This window comes from Nesoenas mayeri (genome assembly GCF_963082525.1).
Source record: "Nesoenas mayeri genome assembly, chromosome: 22".
Taxonomy (NCBI): Eukaryota; Metazoa; Chordata; class Aves; order Columbiformes; family Columbidae; genus Nesoenas; species Nesoenas mayeri.
Window position 1 is genome coordinate 6575229 of NC_137572.1, and position 20129 is coordinate 6595357.

The window sequence follows — 20129 nt, forward strand, 5'->3', positions numbered from 1 at the left end:
GACGGGACCGTTCGCAGTCGTCGCTGCAGAGCGCAGTGGAACAGCAATTCGGTGGGAAAAGCCGCTCTGCAGCCACGCGGTGTTTTCCCCCACTCCTTCTCCAGAACTTTCTCTAGTAAAACACGGGCATTTCAGTAAAGGTTTGTCCTGCCTGTGCCTACACTCGAGGGAATGGACCCCCATCCTGCTTGTCCTGGGCTCGGAAGCTGCGTCGGCAGGTGAGCACCAGCACGTGGGAGGGCAGGTGGCCAGGCTGGTACCTGGGCTAGAAGCATCTTGGTGGGCAGCTTTTAGGGAACGGCAGGAAATCAGCAGCAATCACGTTAGACTCTGATTCATGTGGGTTGGTTTGCTTGTGGTGGTGTTTGTTTATTTCCTAAAAGTGCTTTTTTTTTCCTTCTTTCAGTTGTGAGTGAAGGGCCAGAGCGCCTGGTGCCAAGTGCAATGGAGACATAGCTTGCACTTCCACCTGCATCACTCTCCCTCCAGTAATTTATTCTGCTTTCATGTGTAGCTAAAAATTCCAGGTCAAGACACCATGATAATTCCCCTTCAGAAACACTAATTACTATTTGTATTGCAGTAGCACCGGGGAAACAAGTACCACATTATATTTGACTTATCTACAGAGACAGTGCCTGTGCTAAGTCATCAAAAGACATATATGCACAAGACCCAGACGAGTGTCATTAAACCCTTTCTACAGCTGGGGAGTCAAGACATGAGGCAACTAAAAGCATGCATGCTGTTCCTGGTGCTCTCACGGTTAAACCGCTCAGACCAGTTCTTCAGTATTCTCCTGTTTCTTCAAGTATGTCCTGCAGGCACTTGACAGCATGCTTCAGCCCCGGGGCAACCGCTCCAGCTCACTGCGTTTGGTCCTTTTTCTATTGAAGCATTTTCTCAGGTTAATGCATTCATGTTTACCACATGTTAGTTCTGGGGTCTTCTCTGTTCTTTACCCTTCTGGAGTGTTTTCTGCATCTCCACCCAGCTCAGCCGTGCACTGTGGATTGCTCTGGGTGTGAGACCTGCCTTCCTTTGGAGTGTGGTCTGCCTCCCTTTCCCCCAGCCCATAGTGGTGCCCCAGGCCAGGAATCCCATCTTCAGCGCCGTGCAATTGCTAAGGGGTTGTTGCATTGCGCTGGTTTCACCTTGTACTCTTTATTTGCTCACCCAGCACTTGGTATGGGAGAGAAGTGCAGCCTTATGGAAATGTGGACATAGACCCAGCCTGGCCAAGCTCGACGCGGTACCTGGAATTAAGTAATGCAGCTCTTCTGCATATCAAACAAGAGTGACACCGAGGATCCACCTCTTAGCAACATGCTCCACCACAGGTAACTCCCCACCTCCCTGTGCGAGTCCTTTGTTCTGCTCTGATCCGGCCGGAGCAGGAGGCAGACGGCCAGACTGCCCTTGCTACCATGGCTCTGGAGAAGGACAGGCAGCTGGGCAGCTTAACTGTCTTTAACAAGGAGGATTTTGAAGAAGACTGGGTTAAAGTGGCCAGCGGAGGCTTCGGGCACGTGTACCAAGTCAAGCACAAGAAGTGGCGAACAGTTTACGCGGTGAAGTGCTCTCCGTACCTGCTGCAGGACTCCAGCGCAGAGAGGTAACTGTGTGGCCTTTTCTAGCTCAGCAGCTCAAACGGTCTGAGCGATCGGTGGTGATTTGGTGCTAAAGCTGAAGGAAATATTCACATGGCTTCTTCTCCATGGGAAGTCAAGTTTTTGGTACCCAAAGGAAGTGGAAAAAACACCAGTGATCCAGAGTTCTGCTTCTCTCTCTTTCTTTCTTACGTGTGTATGTGCAAGTGGGCAAGGAACACTTTTTCAGGGCAATTAGTGTTGAAATAGGAGGCTGAAATAGACATCTTGAACTAAACATGGGCATGTGGATGAAAGCAGCCTGGTTACTTACTTGCAGCTTTCACTGGACATTAGAGCTAACAGGTACCTATTAGACTCAATGAACTATTTTAAGATCCAGGTTTAAAGCTGGGGGACAGAGATTTCCAGCTGGTTTTGCTCACGCGGTTCTCTGCTCCCTCGCTCGTACCCTCGGACACGCTCTTCTCTCCCCATGGTGCACCCGCACCTTCCCTTTGCTTTTTGCTTTGTCTCTCACCTGCAGAGGCTTTTCTGCTGAGCACCTTGGCGCTGGAGATACAAAAGCCAGGTAATTACCACCACTACCCCTACAATACAATATATATACAATATAGGCAGCCTCCATGAAAAACAACCAAGTCAGTGAAGTTATTTATTCTAAAATGTTGTTCTTCTCAGGTTGGAAGGATTCTGCTTGGTTAAAATCACATGCTTATATGACTTCTTGTAATCTGACTACAATTGATATGGTTCAATCCAAGCAGTGACTGTCCTATTTAGTTCGCACTGCTCACGCTCTTCAGATGTTGTTTGCATTTAATTCTCTTTGGGGAAATAAAGTGAGCCCAGTTAATCACTTTTACTCCTGTATATATCAATTCTGATAGATTTAATCATATGGCTTTCATGGATTATCTCAGCTCCTGGTGTGCACTGCAGAAGAACGGGTGAATAGAAGTGTTTATAGTGTCACTTCTTTCTCCGTGTTCATCATCTTCTGGGAGGGGGAACAATCAGTCTGCACCCTGTACGCTGAGGGCTGCAGCTGTGTTAAGCCTGTGTTAAGCCTTTCTTCCCCAGTGGGGAATACAATTCCTGAGATTCCGCAGTCAGAGGAACATTTTACAGTGGGGAGCCTGCTAGAGGAAGTCTGGTGGGAGGATTTGCTTAGCTGAACTATGTTTAGAGCTGTCAGTGGCCTGGAATAATGTTGTTGCAAGCCCAGATTAATTCCCAGGGTGTTCTTTTTAAATGCAGCTTCGCCCCTTTACTGCTTGGCTGCAGTCAGCACGCTCTGGGCACCCCGACTCGTTCAGCAGGTTGGGAAATGTAAAGATTTAGTGAAGCAGGTCTATGGACAGACATGTCTAGACTCCTTTTGGCACCAGAATCACCACGTCCATGGGCAGAAAGGCAGAGGCGCAGGAGCAGCGATGGCCCAGGGGAGCCCTCTGGCCCTGCAGCTCCCGCTGCTCAGGCTCAGCAGGTCAGTGTGTCAGGACCCTGCAGCTGCCACCGAGGCTGCCCCGGGGACGTGTGAATGGAAAAGGCTTTGAATGCTTTCTCTAGGAGCCTAGTGCTTGAGTTTTGCCCAAGCAATCCCCAGCTCATTTTGAAAAGCCATATCATGCTGTATGTTAGATTTTAGTCTGCAGAAGATCACAATACAGTTGCTTTACCACCAGTTCAAGGGACAGAAAGGCATACATGTCTTTGAAATGGGCAGAGCTGCTTGCAAAGTCTGTCACCGAGCTGCTGTACGCTCACTTAGCCTGTGAATCCACTGCTACCAGTTCTTGGTTTCACTGTTTGGTTGGTTTGGGATTTTTGGGGTTTGTTTGTTTGTTTTCCAGGACCAGTATGAACTGTCTCATGGAAGAGGCAACCAAGATGGAGAAAATCAAATTCCAGCACATCGTCACCATCTATGGGGTCTGCAACAGCCCTTTGGGGATAGTGATGGAATATATGGCCAGAGGGTCCTTGGAGAAAATTCTTCCCACTCACAAAATGTCGTGGCAGCTCAAATTCCGGGTTATCCATGAGATGGGCTTGGCTATGAATTTCCTGCACAGCATGACGCCACCTTTGCTGCACCTAGATCTAAAACCAGGCAACGTTCTCCTAGATGGGAATATGCATGTCAAGGTATGACCTTAACGCTGTGTTTGTAGGGGCAGGCTATTTCTCAAATAAGAGAAGGGTTATTTTGCAAATGACTCCAGAATCCTCATAAGTTAGGACTCAGTTAAAACCACTGGCTACCATTTTACCAGGGCTTTATCAACCTTCAGCTCCTGGGCACCTCCTCGTATCCCTGGTCATGATGGGTAGAGGTATCTCCCAGCTAATACAGGAGGGGTGGGATTGTGAGCATTGCGGGGGGAGGCTTTAATGTTTTCTGCTTGCAGATCTCAGACTTCGGGCTATCCAAGTGGATGGAGCAGTCTAGCCGAATGCAATATATCGAAAGCTCTGCTTTGAGAGGCACTCTGAGCTACATCCCCCCCGAAATGTTTCTGCAGAACAGCAGACCCCCGGGAATCAAGTATGATGTGTACAGGTGAGGGCTGCCTTGCTGTTCAGGGGTCGCACAGTGTTGCCACCTGGCTCTTACACAGCACGTTGCCTCTTTTGGGTTATATTCTGGCTCCCTGCCTTGCATAACTCGGTGTGAATAAAGTGGAAAGAAGGCACAGACAGCCTGACTTTCACAGGAAATGTTCTAAGCCACTCGTCCCCTATACCAATTCTTTTCCCGAGTAACCAGAGATGCGTGTGATGATTCACAAGACCTTGTCCTTTTGGTATGGGGGATGAAATCCTTTCATCTTGCAGAACTTGTTTCCTAATTTTCCCATTTCTCAAGAAGATGAAAGCAATAAGCGAATTTTATGTTCATGTACATATGGGAGTGATTGCTCATGATCTCTCCTTGCCTGCAGCTTTGGAATTGTCATTTGGGAGGTGCTTATGCAGAAGAAACCTTATGCAGGTAAATATGGACGCTTCTCGTGCGCTCTGCACTCCTGCAATGTCTATTGCAGCCGTCTTCACAGAGGAAAAGCCCAGTGCATGTTGCTCTTTTCCAGGAGCCAACATGATGGCCATAATAGTCAAGGTTGCAGCTGGGAAGAGGCCCTGCCTAGAGCCCATCAGCGACGACTGGCCAGGGGAGTGCCAGCAGATGGTTGACTTGATGAAGAGGTGTTGGGACCAAGACCCTCGGCAAAGGCCGAGCTTTACAGGTGCGGCGGCTGATTGTGCTATGGATTAGCCGAGGGTCTGCTGCATGGAGTAAAAAGTGGGGGACAAGCTTGCACACGACACTTTGCTAGTTAAATCACAATTGCATGGAAAAACTTGGTAGCCATTTGCTGTCAACACATCCTCCTTCTCCCTCCTTGCATGGTCAATATGTGGAGGACTCCTGCAGCCTTGGGTTCTCCACAAGTGGATGGTGTGCACAGCTAACGGTCTTCTTGCTCTGGCAGATATCCCCGTGGAAACAGACATGCTGCTGTCACTGATCCAAAGCCTTGTAGTCGATCCAGAGAACGAGCGCCTTGTTAGGAAGATGTCCCACAAGCCTGCCATCGCCGGGACCCAGCAGGTGAGCAGGGCTCCCGCGCCGCTGGGAGGTCCGCTGTGCTCACCCTTCTCGAGACTGTGTTCCCTGCCCCGTCACTGTTCATCGTCAGGCAACAAGGGCACAGCAGCAACCTTTGCACAGTGTCTTTGCATAGGTTGTACGTCTGTAATTCATTTTTAAATCCCTGTGTTGCTCTGACTGGAATTAAACAAAACCAACCCCACAGTTTTCAAGATAGTCACAATTTTAGCCCAGCTACTGGAGGGTGATTTTATCTAGAACTCAGCTTCATACAGTGAGAAGTAGCTGGTGATCACTGTGGCTGTTTTGAGGTTTTGCCTGGTTGTGCAAGAAAAGAGACACCCGGGTACAGGGTGTTGAGGAGGTGGGGACGTTTGGGTTCCCTGTACCACGGAGAAAAGGACCAGCTGGGATGCTGCCGTGGGTACGTGCTGCGATAAGGAAGGAGAATATATGTGCATTTGGGAGCAAATGAGTAAGAGGAGGAAAATTTAATTGATATCCAGAGATCCTGTTCAGGCTCCTGCGTTCCTGTTAGGGTCGTCATTTCCTTTGCTGAATTTTGGATGCAATAACAGCATTGGTTAAAAACCCCTCAAACTACAGTACAAAATTCTAGAGCAGCTGCAGAGAAGAGCTCTGTGCAAATGCTGTAGAATGCAAATAAACAACTTTGTCTTATGGCTTTTTCTTTTCCTCTTCCTGAAAATGAGAGTGATAAAGAAGAGTTCACCTTCCCCCAGGATGCTGGAAGTGGTGGTAAGTAGGGGACTTTCTTTATAATTCAAAAATAAAGCAGGGGAAGCCTACCAATCAGCCTGTTTCCCGCTCTCCAGGGATAAGCGTGTGGCTCAAGGAAGTTTTTAATGTGGATGACTTTTTCAGTTAAGGAAAATGATCCTTACAGGAAATAGCAGATACAGCTCCTGTGAGGGAGAGTCCAAGCATGTCGCTGCTTTCTAAGAGGCTGCATGTAGCGCTCTTGCCCCGTTTCATATTCCTTGTCTCTAACATGCCTTTTGTTTCATTTCATACTGTGAAGATTCAAAGATTCTCCCTCCCATCTGGTGCACACCAAGCTATTTCACTTGGTCTTACCCTCTCCTGTTTTGTTTCCCCTGCCTTTAGAAACTGATAATCAGGAGGTTCATATCCCACCTTCTTACAGTGAGACTGAACATGCAGAGGACATTCTGCCTGAGGAAATCTGCAGAGTCCATGAGAATGGCCTCACGTTGCTTCACCTCATGGTGATCCAGGGCAATGTGGAAAAGGTGAAGTTTCTCCTGAGCCGCAAAGCCAATGTGAACAGCCAGGTGGTGTGTGGCTACACCCCTCTCATTATGGCTGTTCAGAAGAGGTCGCCGGAGATCTGCTCACTTCTGATAGAGCACGATGCAGACGTCAACATGCCTGATGACGATGGTTGGACGCCTCTTCACTTCGCCGCTCAGAATGGGGACGACAGAATTGTACGCCTCTTGCTGGACCACCAGGCGCGGGTGGATGCTCAGGAGCACGACGGGTGGACCCCCCTGCACTTGGCGTCACAGAACAACTTTGAGAATGTGGCCCGAGTGCTGCTGTCTCGCCAGGCTGACTCCAACACCCAGGAGCTGGATGGCAAAACTGCCCTCCACGTGGCCGCTTGCTTCGGACACGTCAGCCTGGTGAAGCTGCTCGCCAGCCAAGGGGCGGACCTGGAGAAAAAGCAGAAGAACCACAGAACCCCACTTCATGTTGCTGTGGAGAGGGGGAAGTTCAGGGTAGTCCATTATCTGCTAAAGAAGGGAACCTCTGTCAACAGCCTGGACCAAAACCATTACAGTGCCCTGCACCTGGCGGTGGTGAGGGGAAAGTACCTCATCTGCGAGAAGCTCATCAAATACGGAGCCAACGTGGAGCTGAGGACAGACAAAGGTTGGACTCCCCTGCACTTGGCGTCTTTCAAAGGACACATTGAAATCATCCACCTGCTAAAAGGCAGCCACGCCAAACTGAACGCCAAAGGAAGCATGGACTGGACGCCGCTCCACTTGGCCACTCGCTACAGCGACGAGCCGGTGGTGTGCGAGCTGTTGAGGTGTGGGGCAGACCCCAACATCGCCGAGAAGTCGCACTGGACCCCCCTCCATTTTGCAGTCCAGCGGGGCTCCTTCATGACCGTCATCAATCTCCTGGAGTGCAAGGCAGACGTCAATGCCAAGAACAAGGTGGGCTGGACACCCTTGCACCTCGCTGTCCTCAAGGGCAATATGGCCATCATAAAGACGCTGATTAAGGCTGGTGCTCTGCTTGACGTGGAAGATATCACGGGCTGTACAGCCCTCCAGTTGGCAATTAGACATCAGAGGGAAAACATCATTACGCTGCTTCAAGGCAAGGACTCGCTGAGGAGCAAATCGGGGACTCAGACTCTGGTGAATGATGCTAAGATTTCAAGACCCAGATTTGTTCCAGGAAGAACAGATTTGTAGATCCTTCAGTCTGGCATTTATGATTTATTTAATATCAGGTTCTATGCATTAAACCCCCATAGCTTGGTGATTACAGGAAAATACCTTTTTTAAGAGACATTTTTAAGCACAAACACTAAAAGAGTTAAAGGAATTGGAGCTGCGGAAGGAAGCCCACAACTTATTTTCCAGGGTCTGACAAAGCTCATGGAACATTTTAGCTTGGTGGTGCTGCCTTTAGGCAATGCTTTCCTGTTCTAACGCTGTGCAGGGATGGAGATGGGTATATGTATGCTTCCTTTTCATATGGGCAATGCTGAAACTGTGCACAGCAACACACATATGTGTCTTCCGCAGATTTTATTGCTTTTATTTCTTGTTTTCCTACAGAGCAGATTGGTGTAAAATGGCCTTGGCACAGGTGGGAATTGAATCATGATATTCTCACCTGCTGCTGCAAATAGGCACTAAGCATATGGTACAGCAATGTGTCAGATTTTTTGACATCTCATTTGTAAAACAAGAATAAAATAAAACAGGGAAGGAAGAAAAATCACTGGTAGAAAGTATTTAAATGGATGCAACACAGATAAAAGCAATTCCAGAATAATTCTACTCCACCCCGTCAAAAGAAAAGAGCCAAGAGCTTTTATCCTAAGCGTTCAGTTAACTTAATGACTGCATCTCCACTTCAGAGTTTGAACACCGAGGCTGTCATTAGAAAGATGGCTATAAGGAGAAGCCAAAAAGTGGGTGCAGTTCCGAACCTCGTTCCCTACCATGAGTGCTACCAGTAATCCCCAGTCTTAAGTGCGAAATGCTGCTGTGGGACTTTCATAGACTGGTTGGAAAGTTTCTCCTTAGAAAAGCAGTATCTGTTTTGGGTTACCCTGAATTCTCAAAGCACCTTTTCTTTTTTAACGAGCACCTGGGAGGGTTGTTGAGCAATTACTCAGTGGAAACAGGCAGGTGGGGCTCCCAAGGCCCAGCTGTGGGTATTAGCTCAAAAGGCTGGTCTCTAGCAGGCTTTGAGGGGATGGCGTCTTCTGGGAGCAGATGAGATGTTGAATTCAGTTGCCCAGATTCAACCATTTCTGCGGAAAATATGCTCCTGTTGGTGAGTAGAGTAGAATTTACGACAAGTATATCCTGGTTTTATGTGTGGTCCTGCTTGTGGGAGTGGTTTTTGGAGAAGAATGAGGAAGGTCAGGGAGCGGTGTAGGTCTGTGGGTATGCTGCAGTGTTCTGGAGAGCAAGGAGGCTTGCTAGCCCCAGACAATCACTTAATGGCTGAAACCCCAGAGAGCTGGCTGTCCTCAGGTCAAGTTTTAAGTCATGTATCTACTGGGAAATAATTCTTCATCTTCATTGGGAAGATGTTCTAGAGCTTGAGTATTTCTCTAGAGAACGTATGGTCTTCATGGAGGTGATTCTTTTGGCACAGTAAATAGCACTTTTGTGTAGCCAGTGGCAATCCTATGGTAATTTGCTAAGCGCTTCCAAAACATGCCTAAGATGATGACTTCCTTTCATCATCTTGACTGGAAAGATGCTGCAAATGTGAGCTTCTGGAATAAATACCTTCACATTTTTTTTGCTCTATTGCAATATCTCTACAATAAAAATACCCCTTTTTAATATACTGAGTTACAAGAACATAATGCAGTTAACAGAGGCAATTTGTGAATGTCATAACTAACATGTAGTTATAATTAACTACCATTTATTTAATGACTAAGTGTTTAATTTCCATTTTAAAAAGTTTGGTTTGAAAAATCAAGAAGGTAAAAGATCAAAATCATGCTATGGACAGAAGAGTCATCCAGCCCCACAGAACATGATGTAGGGCTTCATCCTAGAGACAGGTGAGAATGGTGCTTCCCAATTAAATAATGAACAAATAAATCAACAACAAATCGCACCCTTCTGCAGAAAGACCACGGACTTGCCGTTGGAGAGCAATGGGATGTGAAACATGTATCTGAGCACTGGTTTGAAGTGAGGTTGGATCCAGAGAGCCCGAAGCCCAGGAGGATGGTCGCGGCAGCCATAGACTTGAACTGCCGATGGGCAGGACTAAGGGAGCCATTGGCGCCCCCGCTGCGGCTCCGCTTGGTGCTGGGTCTGAGCAAGCGCCGGCGGTGGCTCTGCGGGGAGGTGTGGTGACTGTTACTGCATGGTGACAGCGTTATTCTGAGGCTTTTGGGTTTCGAGACCTGTTTCTGAGCGCCCTGTTCCATTCAGACAGCTGTTCTGTGTCAGACTGCTGGGTGAACAGCATCACAAAATCACTCTGCTTCCTGGGAAACTTCCCTTGGCTGTCTTTTAATTAAGAGGAAGGTAGAATTTACCAGCGTTTTCCCTTTCCCTGGTATCTCTGAATCACATTCCGGTTCCTTATGCCTCACGCTCTGTAATCTTCTTGAGTGATTCTGTTTTCATCTTGTAAGTAATTTACTGAGCCTTTTTGTCAAAGAGGCAATCAGGCGTGTTTCTTGCAAGATGCCCTGAGAGCTGCCACATAGACCGGCGTGTTTCCTTTGATAGGTGGGCTCAGGCACTCAGGCTCGTCTCCGCGGCCAGACAGGTTATCACGCATTCACTGAGCCACAGTAAATCACACTTTGCATAATCTCAACTCGTGGCAAGTGCAAGGCAGGAATGATAATGTAAACATAATGAAAGAATGTAACCTAGAGTGTTTTCCTGTACATCTGCCACCCGCTGAGAACATACACAAACTCCATCACAGTAAATTGCCAAGCCACGATAATTCAGTCATAAATCTATATCCATAGGTTAATTTGGAGTGACTCCTGCATCTAGACTGCACATATATTGCAGAAGGTGTTTCTCTGTTCTGCTCTCATACTGTCATTTATAGCAAAACGGGGTGCAGAGTGGGTATACAGTGCTACAGAGGCACCAACGTTTTTCCTGATGTCTGTGCTTTAAACCAGCCTGCTTATTAGATTTACATTCTGTAGCCTATTTCCAAACTCATCTGACTCACTGTGATCAGGGCTTTGTCATATGCTAAGATACCCCCTGCCCCACCTGTCTCTGTGGGACAGGCTGCAGGTGACAAGGTGATGTGACACCTGTGCCCAGCCCAGGATGAGCGTGGCGTGTGACGCTGGCCCGAAAGGGACTAACAGCAGCCGTTCCCATGAGGCCGGTGGTGCTGTGCTGGGGAGAAGCTGAAGCAAGGAAGGTGCTGCTGAAAGGCGTCTGTGTGAAGGGACGCGGCGTGACGGGCTGGTGGCGTGGGTGCAGGGCTCGCTGGGGCGGGGAACCCTCTCCCCACCACTCTGGGTCGGGCAGGAGATGCGCAGACCCCCCTCGGGCTCCTCACAGTCAGAGCTGACAGACCTGAAACATCAGAGACGGGGCAGAGGGCTCAACAAGCCCATTGACCAGGTCTGCTCCATGCTGACCAGGCTCCCCAGTGCAGTGGTGGCAGCTGAACTCCGCAGTCGCCCTCTCGAGCCTGTTCTCATCAGCCTTCTGTGTGTTTGTGGCTTGGGTTGGCTTTACCTTTACAGACCTGCTGCTGTGGAGCAACACGTCATACTCCTGTTGCATGTCACAAAGTCCCTTAGCAGTGTGTTAATATCTCTGTAATGGCTTGTTTAAAACCAGGATCGATGGCTTCTAATGTGAGCAGGCACAGAGCCCCGGTGCTGTTTGCTTGCTCACTTGAGCAAGTCTGGCATAAAATCATGCAGCTGATTAAGTGATGTAATCTTTATAGTCTCATAAAGCCATGGATCCAGCGGCTTGCATGCAGCAGGGAAGCAATGCGAAGCTTGGCTAAATGTGCTCACTTCTTTTCATTACCCCATTTTTTTCCATGGGCCCAGCATGGCAGCTTGGGAACGCAGGATGTTATTCCTCACCTAAAGAGCCCGGGTTTTGCTTTGCTTCTTAACTCTCTTTAAATGCATTTCTAGGTTTGTTAATTATTCATTATACCTTAATTATATTTAGTCCACCCTCATCACACTTTCCTTGGTGAAGAAAGTTGTTGTTTATGAGTCAAAAGCTATTTATGAAGCAGACAGTCTGGCATCATCAGAAAGGCGGGAGTTGGGGGGAACAGTTTTAATTATTAAAAGAAGCTTTGATTAAAGAGAGTGAGTTAATGTAACAAGTGCAACAGGTTTTCTTGTTTTTTCTGCTAGATGTGCAGAAGAAAGCATATCCATTCATTTGGCAGGCCTGACCTGAGACTATAGAGCCGGCTCAAATGCTCCAGAGGTGGATGGATCAGCTCAGAGACAAGGTTTTGCTGTGATAGAACGGCATAGCAGCTGGACTTTAATCCCGGCAGGCTAAAAACAAGCTCATGTGTGTCCTGTTGTTCCATCTTGGAATGGAATTTACTCTGTGTTGTGGGGGCGGTCACTTGAGCACCTGATTTTCTGTTGGTCACGGTGGCATCGAGCTGGATCGTGCAGTTGAACTGGGCAGCTTTGGGGATTCACTTACCACACAGACTGGAGACTGCAAGGCAGGGATTATCCTTCTGTTCTGTGTTGGCTCAAAACAGAGTAGAGCAAGACCCTTGGTTTGTGCCAAGGATCCAAAATGGCATTAAAATGAGATTTCAGTGTGTTTGTTCTTGGAGACAGATAGTTTTCTATCCTAGCACTAGGAAAGACTTTTTAAGAACTTTTTTCTTATTTTTTGCATAAAGAAAATCTCAGAATTATCCACAAATCCCAATAGTGTGGCAGCCTAAGCTGAGGTTTTACTGTTGTGCTGACTAAGCCTGACAGAGGTTTACACGCAGCTGTCGGATTAGTTACTGGTGTGCTTAGCCAAGTGAGCCCTGTGATTACTTTTTTGGGGCATATTGGCTTCTGCATAAAATACAGTGTTAAAAACATTGTACTTACCGCAGTGCCACAGCGGTCTGACACTTCCATTTGTTTTCTCCATGCAGAGAGCCTGCGAGTTTGTAGATCCCACATGACTGTTTCTTGTTTATTAGCAAAACCAGAGAATAAAAGAACCCCACCAACAGCTGTCTGTATTCTGAAGCAGAAATGGTGTGAGTGTTTCCCAAACTGCAGAGGGAGAAAGGGATTATATTGCTCTCCAGATTGTGTTTTAACATCTCGAGAAAACAGCTGGTAACTGGAACTCGGGAGCCTGCCTCTGCATATGGCGATTGCCATCATCCAGTCCTCCAGACCCTACAGTAATTTCTAGCCAGACCTATTTCCATGTCATTTTATTCATCTTACTATATTTTATTTACAGAGATACTACAAAATATGTTGTGAACTGAGTACAATTAGTAAGTACAGTGTGGATTTGGCAACGCCAGAGTCAGCGTGGTGAAGTGATGCTGTTACGGGTTTTTGATTGTTTCAACCCATGAAAGAGACACATCGGAGGGTGAGGGATGCTGGGAACATCCAGACCTTTCCACAGTCCAGCTTGGACACAGGAGCAAGTCTAGCAAGGGGCTTCCTTGGGGTTTTATTCTGGCTTTTTCCAAAACACACAGTTTTATCTCATTTAAATTAGGCACGATGCTATTCTGCACTCTCTCTGAGAGACGTAAGCAAATCATATCTGAGGTGGTCCTCGTGGCGCCCTGACGTTAGGCGAGAGCTGCACCTAACGCAGCTGACTTGTTCAAGTTCACACCTGAGACGACACGGCTGCAGGTGCCTCAGCTGGCACGCTGTCCTCGTGTTTCCACAGTCACCGCACTAACACTGCTCACCTAGTTCTGCACCTTCTTGTCAGAGACTGGAGGTGAAATGCTGGTGAGCAGAAATCACTGCTGCGCTGGCTGATGAGAGATGGCGGTTGGTGTCCAGTTTATCTGAATGTACACCATGCAATACAAGGCATCACTTCTTTAGTTTCTCTCCATCTATTTTTTGGCTTGAGCTTCTGTTCAATCCATCCTATTTATTCATATTTACACTGATGCAGTCTTCCACATGAGACTTAGGTTCCCCTTCCTCCATCTGGCCGTTGCTTATAGGCCCACATTGTTGCAGGGATTGGATTTGTAGGTGGCAGAACCTCCTTAGCCCACCTGGGGATCTCTTGAAGCTTTTTCGCGAGGCTTCAGCAGTTTAATACTTGGTAAGTCAGCTCGAGGTGAAGGCAAAGCTATTGCATGGAGTTTCCGCAAGCTCTGTCCGGCTCCTATTGCAAAGCGGAGAAGATGGTCTTGTCTTTGGTGAGAATTGCGTCGATGACGTTAACACACAAGCCAGCAGCGGCAGCGACCTCTCGCTGCATTCCCGTGGCTCTGCGCCTGCCTGTGTTTAACGCACTCCAGGTTAGATGGCCTCAGGCAAGAATCAAGTGAGTGTGTCTTGATTTTGCTTCCACTTTGAACACAGTGTGAGGGTAGCTCTGAAAAGTGCCCTTGGGATTGGTGTCCCAGAGTCCAAAGGTCACCTCGAGGCATGAGAACCTCCCACACGAAGGTCCCCCTTACATCCCCACCAAGAGATGCAGGGTCGTGGTGCTGCTGTAACACCGGAGGCTTCGTGCCCAACCCAGCAGCTCCAGACCTCCCCACAGCTGCCCGATCGTGTGCATGAATGACATTGGTTTCTTTTTTTCCTCATTCTTAAAAATGCGGTTGCTGATTTTGCTTTTAACAGTGGAGGATCTTCATGAAAGCCTTGCGAAATTCGATGTTGAAGGTGGTGTAAATAATTGGGTTGACAGCACTGTTGACGTACCCGAGCCACGTAAAGGCGCTGTACATTGCTGGGGGGATGTTGCAGTCGCAGTGCATGTTCAGGATGTGAGTGATGAAGAATGGGAGCCAGCAGATGATGAAAACACCTGGGGGAAAAGGAAAGAGACAGATTTTGATTACTGAAAGCTGGACAAATGTTGTGACCGTAAGAACAGTAAGGTTCTTTTGGGTATAAAGGAAAAAGGTTTCCCTGAGGAATCAGCTTTCTGCTTGCCCGTTAAGTCTCATACATTATATTCTGACTACCCAGGTGCTAAAGAACTTCTTTGCTGGTGTAATTAGACTGGTTTCTTGCTGAGTTCTGCTGCCTTTTGTGCTCTAGACACCCATGGGCTCTCTTGCCCCTGCACCCAGCTGTCCTTTGGCAGTCCAGCCCCTCTGTACAGCACCCTGAACCGCTCCTAGCGGGAAGGAGGGAGCCTTCCTACCAGCAGCCTCTTGCCTACACATCTTCCAATGGATCCACTGAAATGATTTCTGTGGCAGCCTGGAAATACGGCGGCATTCAGACTAGCTGACTAATCCTGGGTAGCTACTGGTTTCCTGCAGAAATAGAAATAGGAGAGGAAGCCAACGCACGCTCTCACCGAGTACAATGGCTAGCATCTGAGTGGCTTTCTTTTCCTTCTGTTGTGACAGTTTTCTCCTGTTCATGGCCTTGAGCAGAGAGGTTCTCAGCTTGCCGTTGGGCATAGACTGGATCTCAAAGACCTTGGCTATGCGAGGGGTTTCTTTGGCATGTCCGTTCTTCTCTGCTTTCCCAGGGCTGTCCAAGGGTGCCTGCAGGGTTGAGTTGGTGCCCTGGGTTGAAGCAATTGGCACAACCAACCGGTGGTTACTTGGTGCCGCTGGTTTGATGGTGGTTTTCTCGAGGGGACTGGTACTGGACACCATCTCCATCTCTTCTATGTGACTCTCCACCTCCTGGACAAGAATCAAATGTCCACAACATAAAGACAGATAAATATACAGAGAAGAGCAATGAACATTCCTTACAGAGTGAAGCTGGATGATGTTGACGAGCAATCAATCCCCCTTCTCCCTCCCTACATTTTTTGTAGACGCCTGGAGAAAGGTCTGTGAAGTGTTTACAGATAAAAACGCTTTGGGGTAGATGGGATTGACAGAACTGGAGTGAATGACTCTCCTTTCTTGCACAAAGAGGCTTAGACATGGGAGAGCCACCGTCTCCACTTCATGTAGATTTTTATTTGGGTTTTCAGAATATAAATAAAACTGAAATCAAGAAGCAAACCTCAAAACAAACAATGCCGTCCAACCCTTAAATAACACACAGGAGGAGAAAATCAAAGACTTAAAATGTCATAGCTCTCATAGCTGATCTTTAGGTGAGCTTAGTCTGGCTTTTTGAGCTCTGATCTTAAACCCCCTGCTTCACTCTAAGGAATGGGAAGAATATTTAAATTTTGAGATGGAATGGTAACCTTTGTTCTTAGTTTATTTTTCTCCCACCCTACATAGATTCATTTTGTGTCCTGAGAGGAGAAAAAGGGAAAGCTAAATGCCCTGAAAAGCTACCACTTCTCTTTAACACTCACCACTTTGCGCTTATTAACTTGGAAACTCCCATTGGACTTCACAATAACTGTGCAGAGCTTGACGTCTTCTGGATGAGTGCATTTGTCCTAAGGGGCAAGCACCAGCTCAGAGGTTACACAAGCAGATAGAGACTGGGAAGGGAAGGGGTAAGGGGGATAGGTGGAAATACAAAGAAAGGGCATGAAGCGGAAATTAATTGGCGTGACTAAGGTGCTAAGAAAGATGCAAAACTACTCAGACGCAGCAGTAATAGAGGCGAGTGCTGCTCAGCTTTTCACCAAAGGAAGGAAACCCCAAAGATCTGCTTATGTTTCAGTGTATCCCTGTCTCACTGGCCCCTTGCTCGATGCGACACTAGCCTCTCAGGCCATGCAGTTTGCAGGTGTTGCCTCTGGGACTATACATTCCTACTGCTTGTTTTGCAAGTGCTCCAAGAGTAGCACTTGAATAAGTGGTCTCGCACTTAACACGCTCAGCTGGACTCCACTTATACACATATTGCGTGCTTTGAGAGGCCGCTTTCACTGCAGAAGGGTCTTTACCAGCAATGTAGTTTGCAGCCCCGCCGCACAAACCATTGCCATCGAACCCCTTTGTGAGGATGGGTAAAGGATGGAGGCCTGTGAGAGCAGCACAGGGGTCTGGTTACCTTCAGTGGGGCTTGTGTGTCCGAGTCCAGGCCGTGGCTGCTGCGCTTGGTGTTGACGCGCTTCCTGCGCTTGCGGAGCACTATGTAGATCTGCACGTACACCAGCAGCGTGACAATGAAGGGAACGTAGAAGGAAACGATGGAGGAATACACAACAAAAGCAGGGTTGGCAATGATGCACTCATTCTCATCTGGAAGACAAAAAGTTTCAGGCTTGTTGTCCCTGTTGCTAGGAGCTAGCACTGGCTGCCCCTTCTCTCTCCCTCTTTCAGAAGGCAGAGAGATACCTAGAGAGTGAGGGGTTGAGGTTCTTGGGGGACCACCATGTCAGCTGGAAGCAGTACCAGAAAATCAAGCTCCCCTTGGGTCGCGGGGAGGTGCACGTGGACCCACATCCCTGGTTATTGCTTGCCTGATCAGTAAAAGCCTGCCAACCCCATGCTGTGTACAGTCCAGTCTTCCTACAGTGGCTGAACAGCTACTCTCCTGTCTCAGTGATGCTATTTGTCCCATGCCTTTCATTTTCATGTGTTTTAATATAAGAGGGATTTTGATTTTGTAGTGGACAATGTCAATATAACATATTGACATTATATATATATAATATAACATTGGCAAGTGTTGTGTAAAGTTCTACAGAACCTCAGTTCTGATGTGTTTAAAACACTGGTCTGGAACAGCAGCTGACAGCAATAGTCCGGGATGACAGTGGGAGAGGACATCTGAAACAGGGATGGCTACATCCTCACAAACCGAAAACCTGATCCCCATGTTTAATCCTCACTTGTGACGGGAGACCCTCTGGGGACTCAGTAAAGCCGGGGAGATGCCAATAGCCAGCTGCAGGTGGCATAACACTCACCTGTGTTGTTGAGGCCGAAGAGGAGAGGGCAGGAGATGGCAAATGAGAGCACCCAGACCACAGCAATCATGACCGTGACCCTGCGCTTCGAGCTGTAGCGGGTGTTGTACAGCATGGGCATTGCTACTGCTGTGTACCTGCAGCGTGGAGACACAAACCCGGTTTATTGCTATCCTGCCCGTGCTGACAGGCTTTGTGGGCAATCACCCCCCGTTACTGAGTCTGGAAGCCCGGTGCAGCACGAGAGCACTGGCCAAGCTGGGAGGTTTTGGAAGGCGCGAGGCTGGGGTCAGCTTAGCGTTTTTCTTCACTCGCTCTGAGCTGCTGCCTTCCCGCTCATCACTCAGCTCTGCAAACAGCAGGACTGGACTAGTGGGGATGTATACAGACAATTCCGTTTACGTTCTCCAGACCAGTGTTTCTATGTCCGCTCAGACCCCTATTAGTTCCTCTACAAAAGGTGTCCACGACACTAGCTCTCAGCATTTTCAAGTTTGAGTCACAGCTAAAATTAGACAATATAAAGAAGGGTGTGACTTGCTGCCCTAGATGTGACGTGACTTGCTGCCATGGAGCCCTCACCTGTCAATGCTGATGGCACAGAGGTTGAGGATACTGGCAGTGCACATCATAACATCGAGGGTTACAAAGATATCACAGTGGATCCGACTAAACCTCCACTCACCGACCACCTGCAAAGAGAGAGAATAAGCTCAGTGAAAGAGTTTACTGAGGATATGCTATTGAGAGGGTCTAAAGGGAGAATTTGGCACAAAGATACAGATTCTTGCTGGTAGCTGGAGTTCAAGAGGGTTCAAAATTTAGTCTATGGAAGTTCCAGCTGGAATCGGGTCACACGCTGTGTCAGGTAGGACTGTTTGCCATTGAGCGCCTTTGAGGACTTTGTCCTGTCTAGTCAAAGGTCTCAAGCTATGGCACGGCCACAAAGGAAGCACTCTGCTCCATCCAGACTATTCTTTAGAGGATTCACCTGAGGGCTGGTGTGGTTTTGTCCTTCCCAATTCCATCCTGCTGTCCTATATTGAGTTGGGCAGCCCAAAGAGCAGCACGAACCTGGGCTCGTATTCCAAAGGCATAAGGGAATGCAAGTCTCCTAAAAGTCAGAGTGAGCTATGTAGGAGCTTAAACAGGTCTCCGAAGCGTTGCAAAGAAGTATTAGAAAGGAAATGCATTAATTTTATATCCTGACCTCCTTTAATTGTGCTTCCAGCTTTTTATTAGATGTCTTTTTGCAATTAAACCTCGGAAAGGTCTGCAGTGGAGAAGCAGGAGCTCTCCTTCGTTTCTTAGTTTAAAAAAATGGTGTAGAAATTCCTCGCGTATTTTTTTTAATGTGCACAAAATGAATTTGATTTAGAGTGAAAATTCTTTGACACGCTACCTGTTGTGACGAAGAACTAACGCTAACACTTCCAGTTACCGGTAGCCCTTTTCTCTTCATTTCTCTTGCTACTAAACCGAACTTTGCCAATTAACTTTAATAGCAATTATTAGGACTGCTGTATTTGACATGTGATGAAAAAAGTATATTTCCCTCTAATAAAAATAGAGTCCTACAGCATTTGAAAATAGAATGAATAAGATATCTATTCTTCAGTTATTTCTGCTCTGATATACATAACCATAGGCAGCATAAAGAAGGAAGAATGACTGCATTGAAGCCTGAGTGACAGATGAATACTTAGTGATTTCAAAAGCACCTGAGAGACAGTTACATCGGTAACTTTCATGAGAATTTGCCCAAAGGCAAAGGTTTCCAGCCAGATATAAACCAAATCAGTTTCCCTAATGCATAGCTTGAAGTTCCATAAACCACAGCAAAAAGAGAAATCCTTTTGTTATGGGAAATTCAGGAGATCTCGAACAGCTGGTGTCCAGGGCGCTAAACCTTCCCTCTCGCTACCCGGTCACCAGAAACACTCAGTACGGCAGGAGAAAAGGGGGTCACCCACCTCCAGATAGACCACCCACGGCATGACCAGAGTTGCTACCAGGAGATCTGCCACCGCCAAGCTGACGATCAGGTAATTAGTGGTAGTTTGAAGGGCTTTTTCCCTGGACACAGCCATACACACCAGCACATTGCCAAAAACGATGACGAAGATGAGGAGGGTGAGCAGCATGGCATAGTAGTTATACTGAGGCTTCTGGTCTACACCAGACTCGTTGAGTGGTTTGCTCCAGTTCCTGTCACCGCTGTCACCATTGTACCAAGAGAGGTTTAGGGGATCCATGGAGGTGAAAGTGCCAGGCTCCAGCTTCACTCTGACAGACACAAAGGTGTTGAAAAGACAGTTAGACCAAGGTGTAAAATGAAAATAAACCAAGAGTAGCTGTTCTGAAGTCGGGGCCGGATTGTGCCTTCTGCCGTTCCCCCAGCGAGGTGCAAAGGGGAAGATGGTGGGGGCAGGACTGGGTGCCATCCCCGCGCTGCTCTCTGCCGAGGAAGCTGTGTGAACAAAGCTAAGCGTGCGGTGTGCTGTGGGAAGGGAAGGTCACGGGTTCCGCTGTGACGCTGCGCTACAGCTGAACTGGTATCTCCTGAGTCATACTGGTGTGGTCCAGGCTAGCGAAGGTGCGTGAGCATCCATGAAGTTATACAGATTTTACATC

The 20129-nt window shown here is 47.8% G+C and overlaps 2 protein-coding genes across 3 annotated transcripts; one reads left to right on the top strand and one right to left on the bottom strand.

Moving 5' to 3' along the window:
* Positions 1-1427: 1427 nt before the first annotated feature.
* Positions 1428-7703, top strand: ANKK1 (ankyrin repeat and kinase domain containing 1; the record flags this gene model as incomplete). Its single annotated transcript, XM_080358000.1, has 8 exons — positions 1428-1615; positions 3467-3761; positions 4025-4176; positions 4559-4608; positions 4706-4861; positions 5108-5226; positions 5940-5985; positions 6355-7703. The coding sequence occupies 8 exons, from the start codon at positions 1428-1430 to the stop codon at positions 7701-7703; spliced, it is 2355 nt and encodes a 784-aa protein (XP_080214126.1).
* Positions 7704-14316: 6613 nt separating this feature from the next.
* Positions 14317-19750, bottom strand: DRD2 (dopamine receptor D2; the record flags this gene model as incomplete). Of its 2 annotated transcripts, XM_080357952.1 has the most annotated exons (7): positions 14317-14510; positions 15012-15348; positions 15984-16070; positions 16634-16824; positions 17496-17632; positions 18078-18187; positions 19469-19750. In XM_080357952.1, the coding sequence occupies 7 exons, from the start codon at positions 19748-19750 to the stop codon at positions 14317-14319; spliced, it is 1338 nt and encodes a 445-aa protein (XP_080214078.1). The 2 variants fall into 2 exon arrangements, with proteins under 2 accessions (XP_080214078.1, XP_080214079.1); XM_080357953.1 differs by lacking the exon at positions 15984-16070.
* Between the last annotated feature and the right edge of the window lie 379 nt (positions 19751-20129).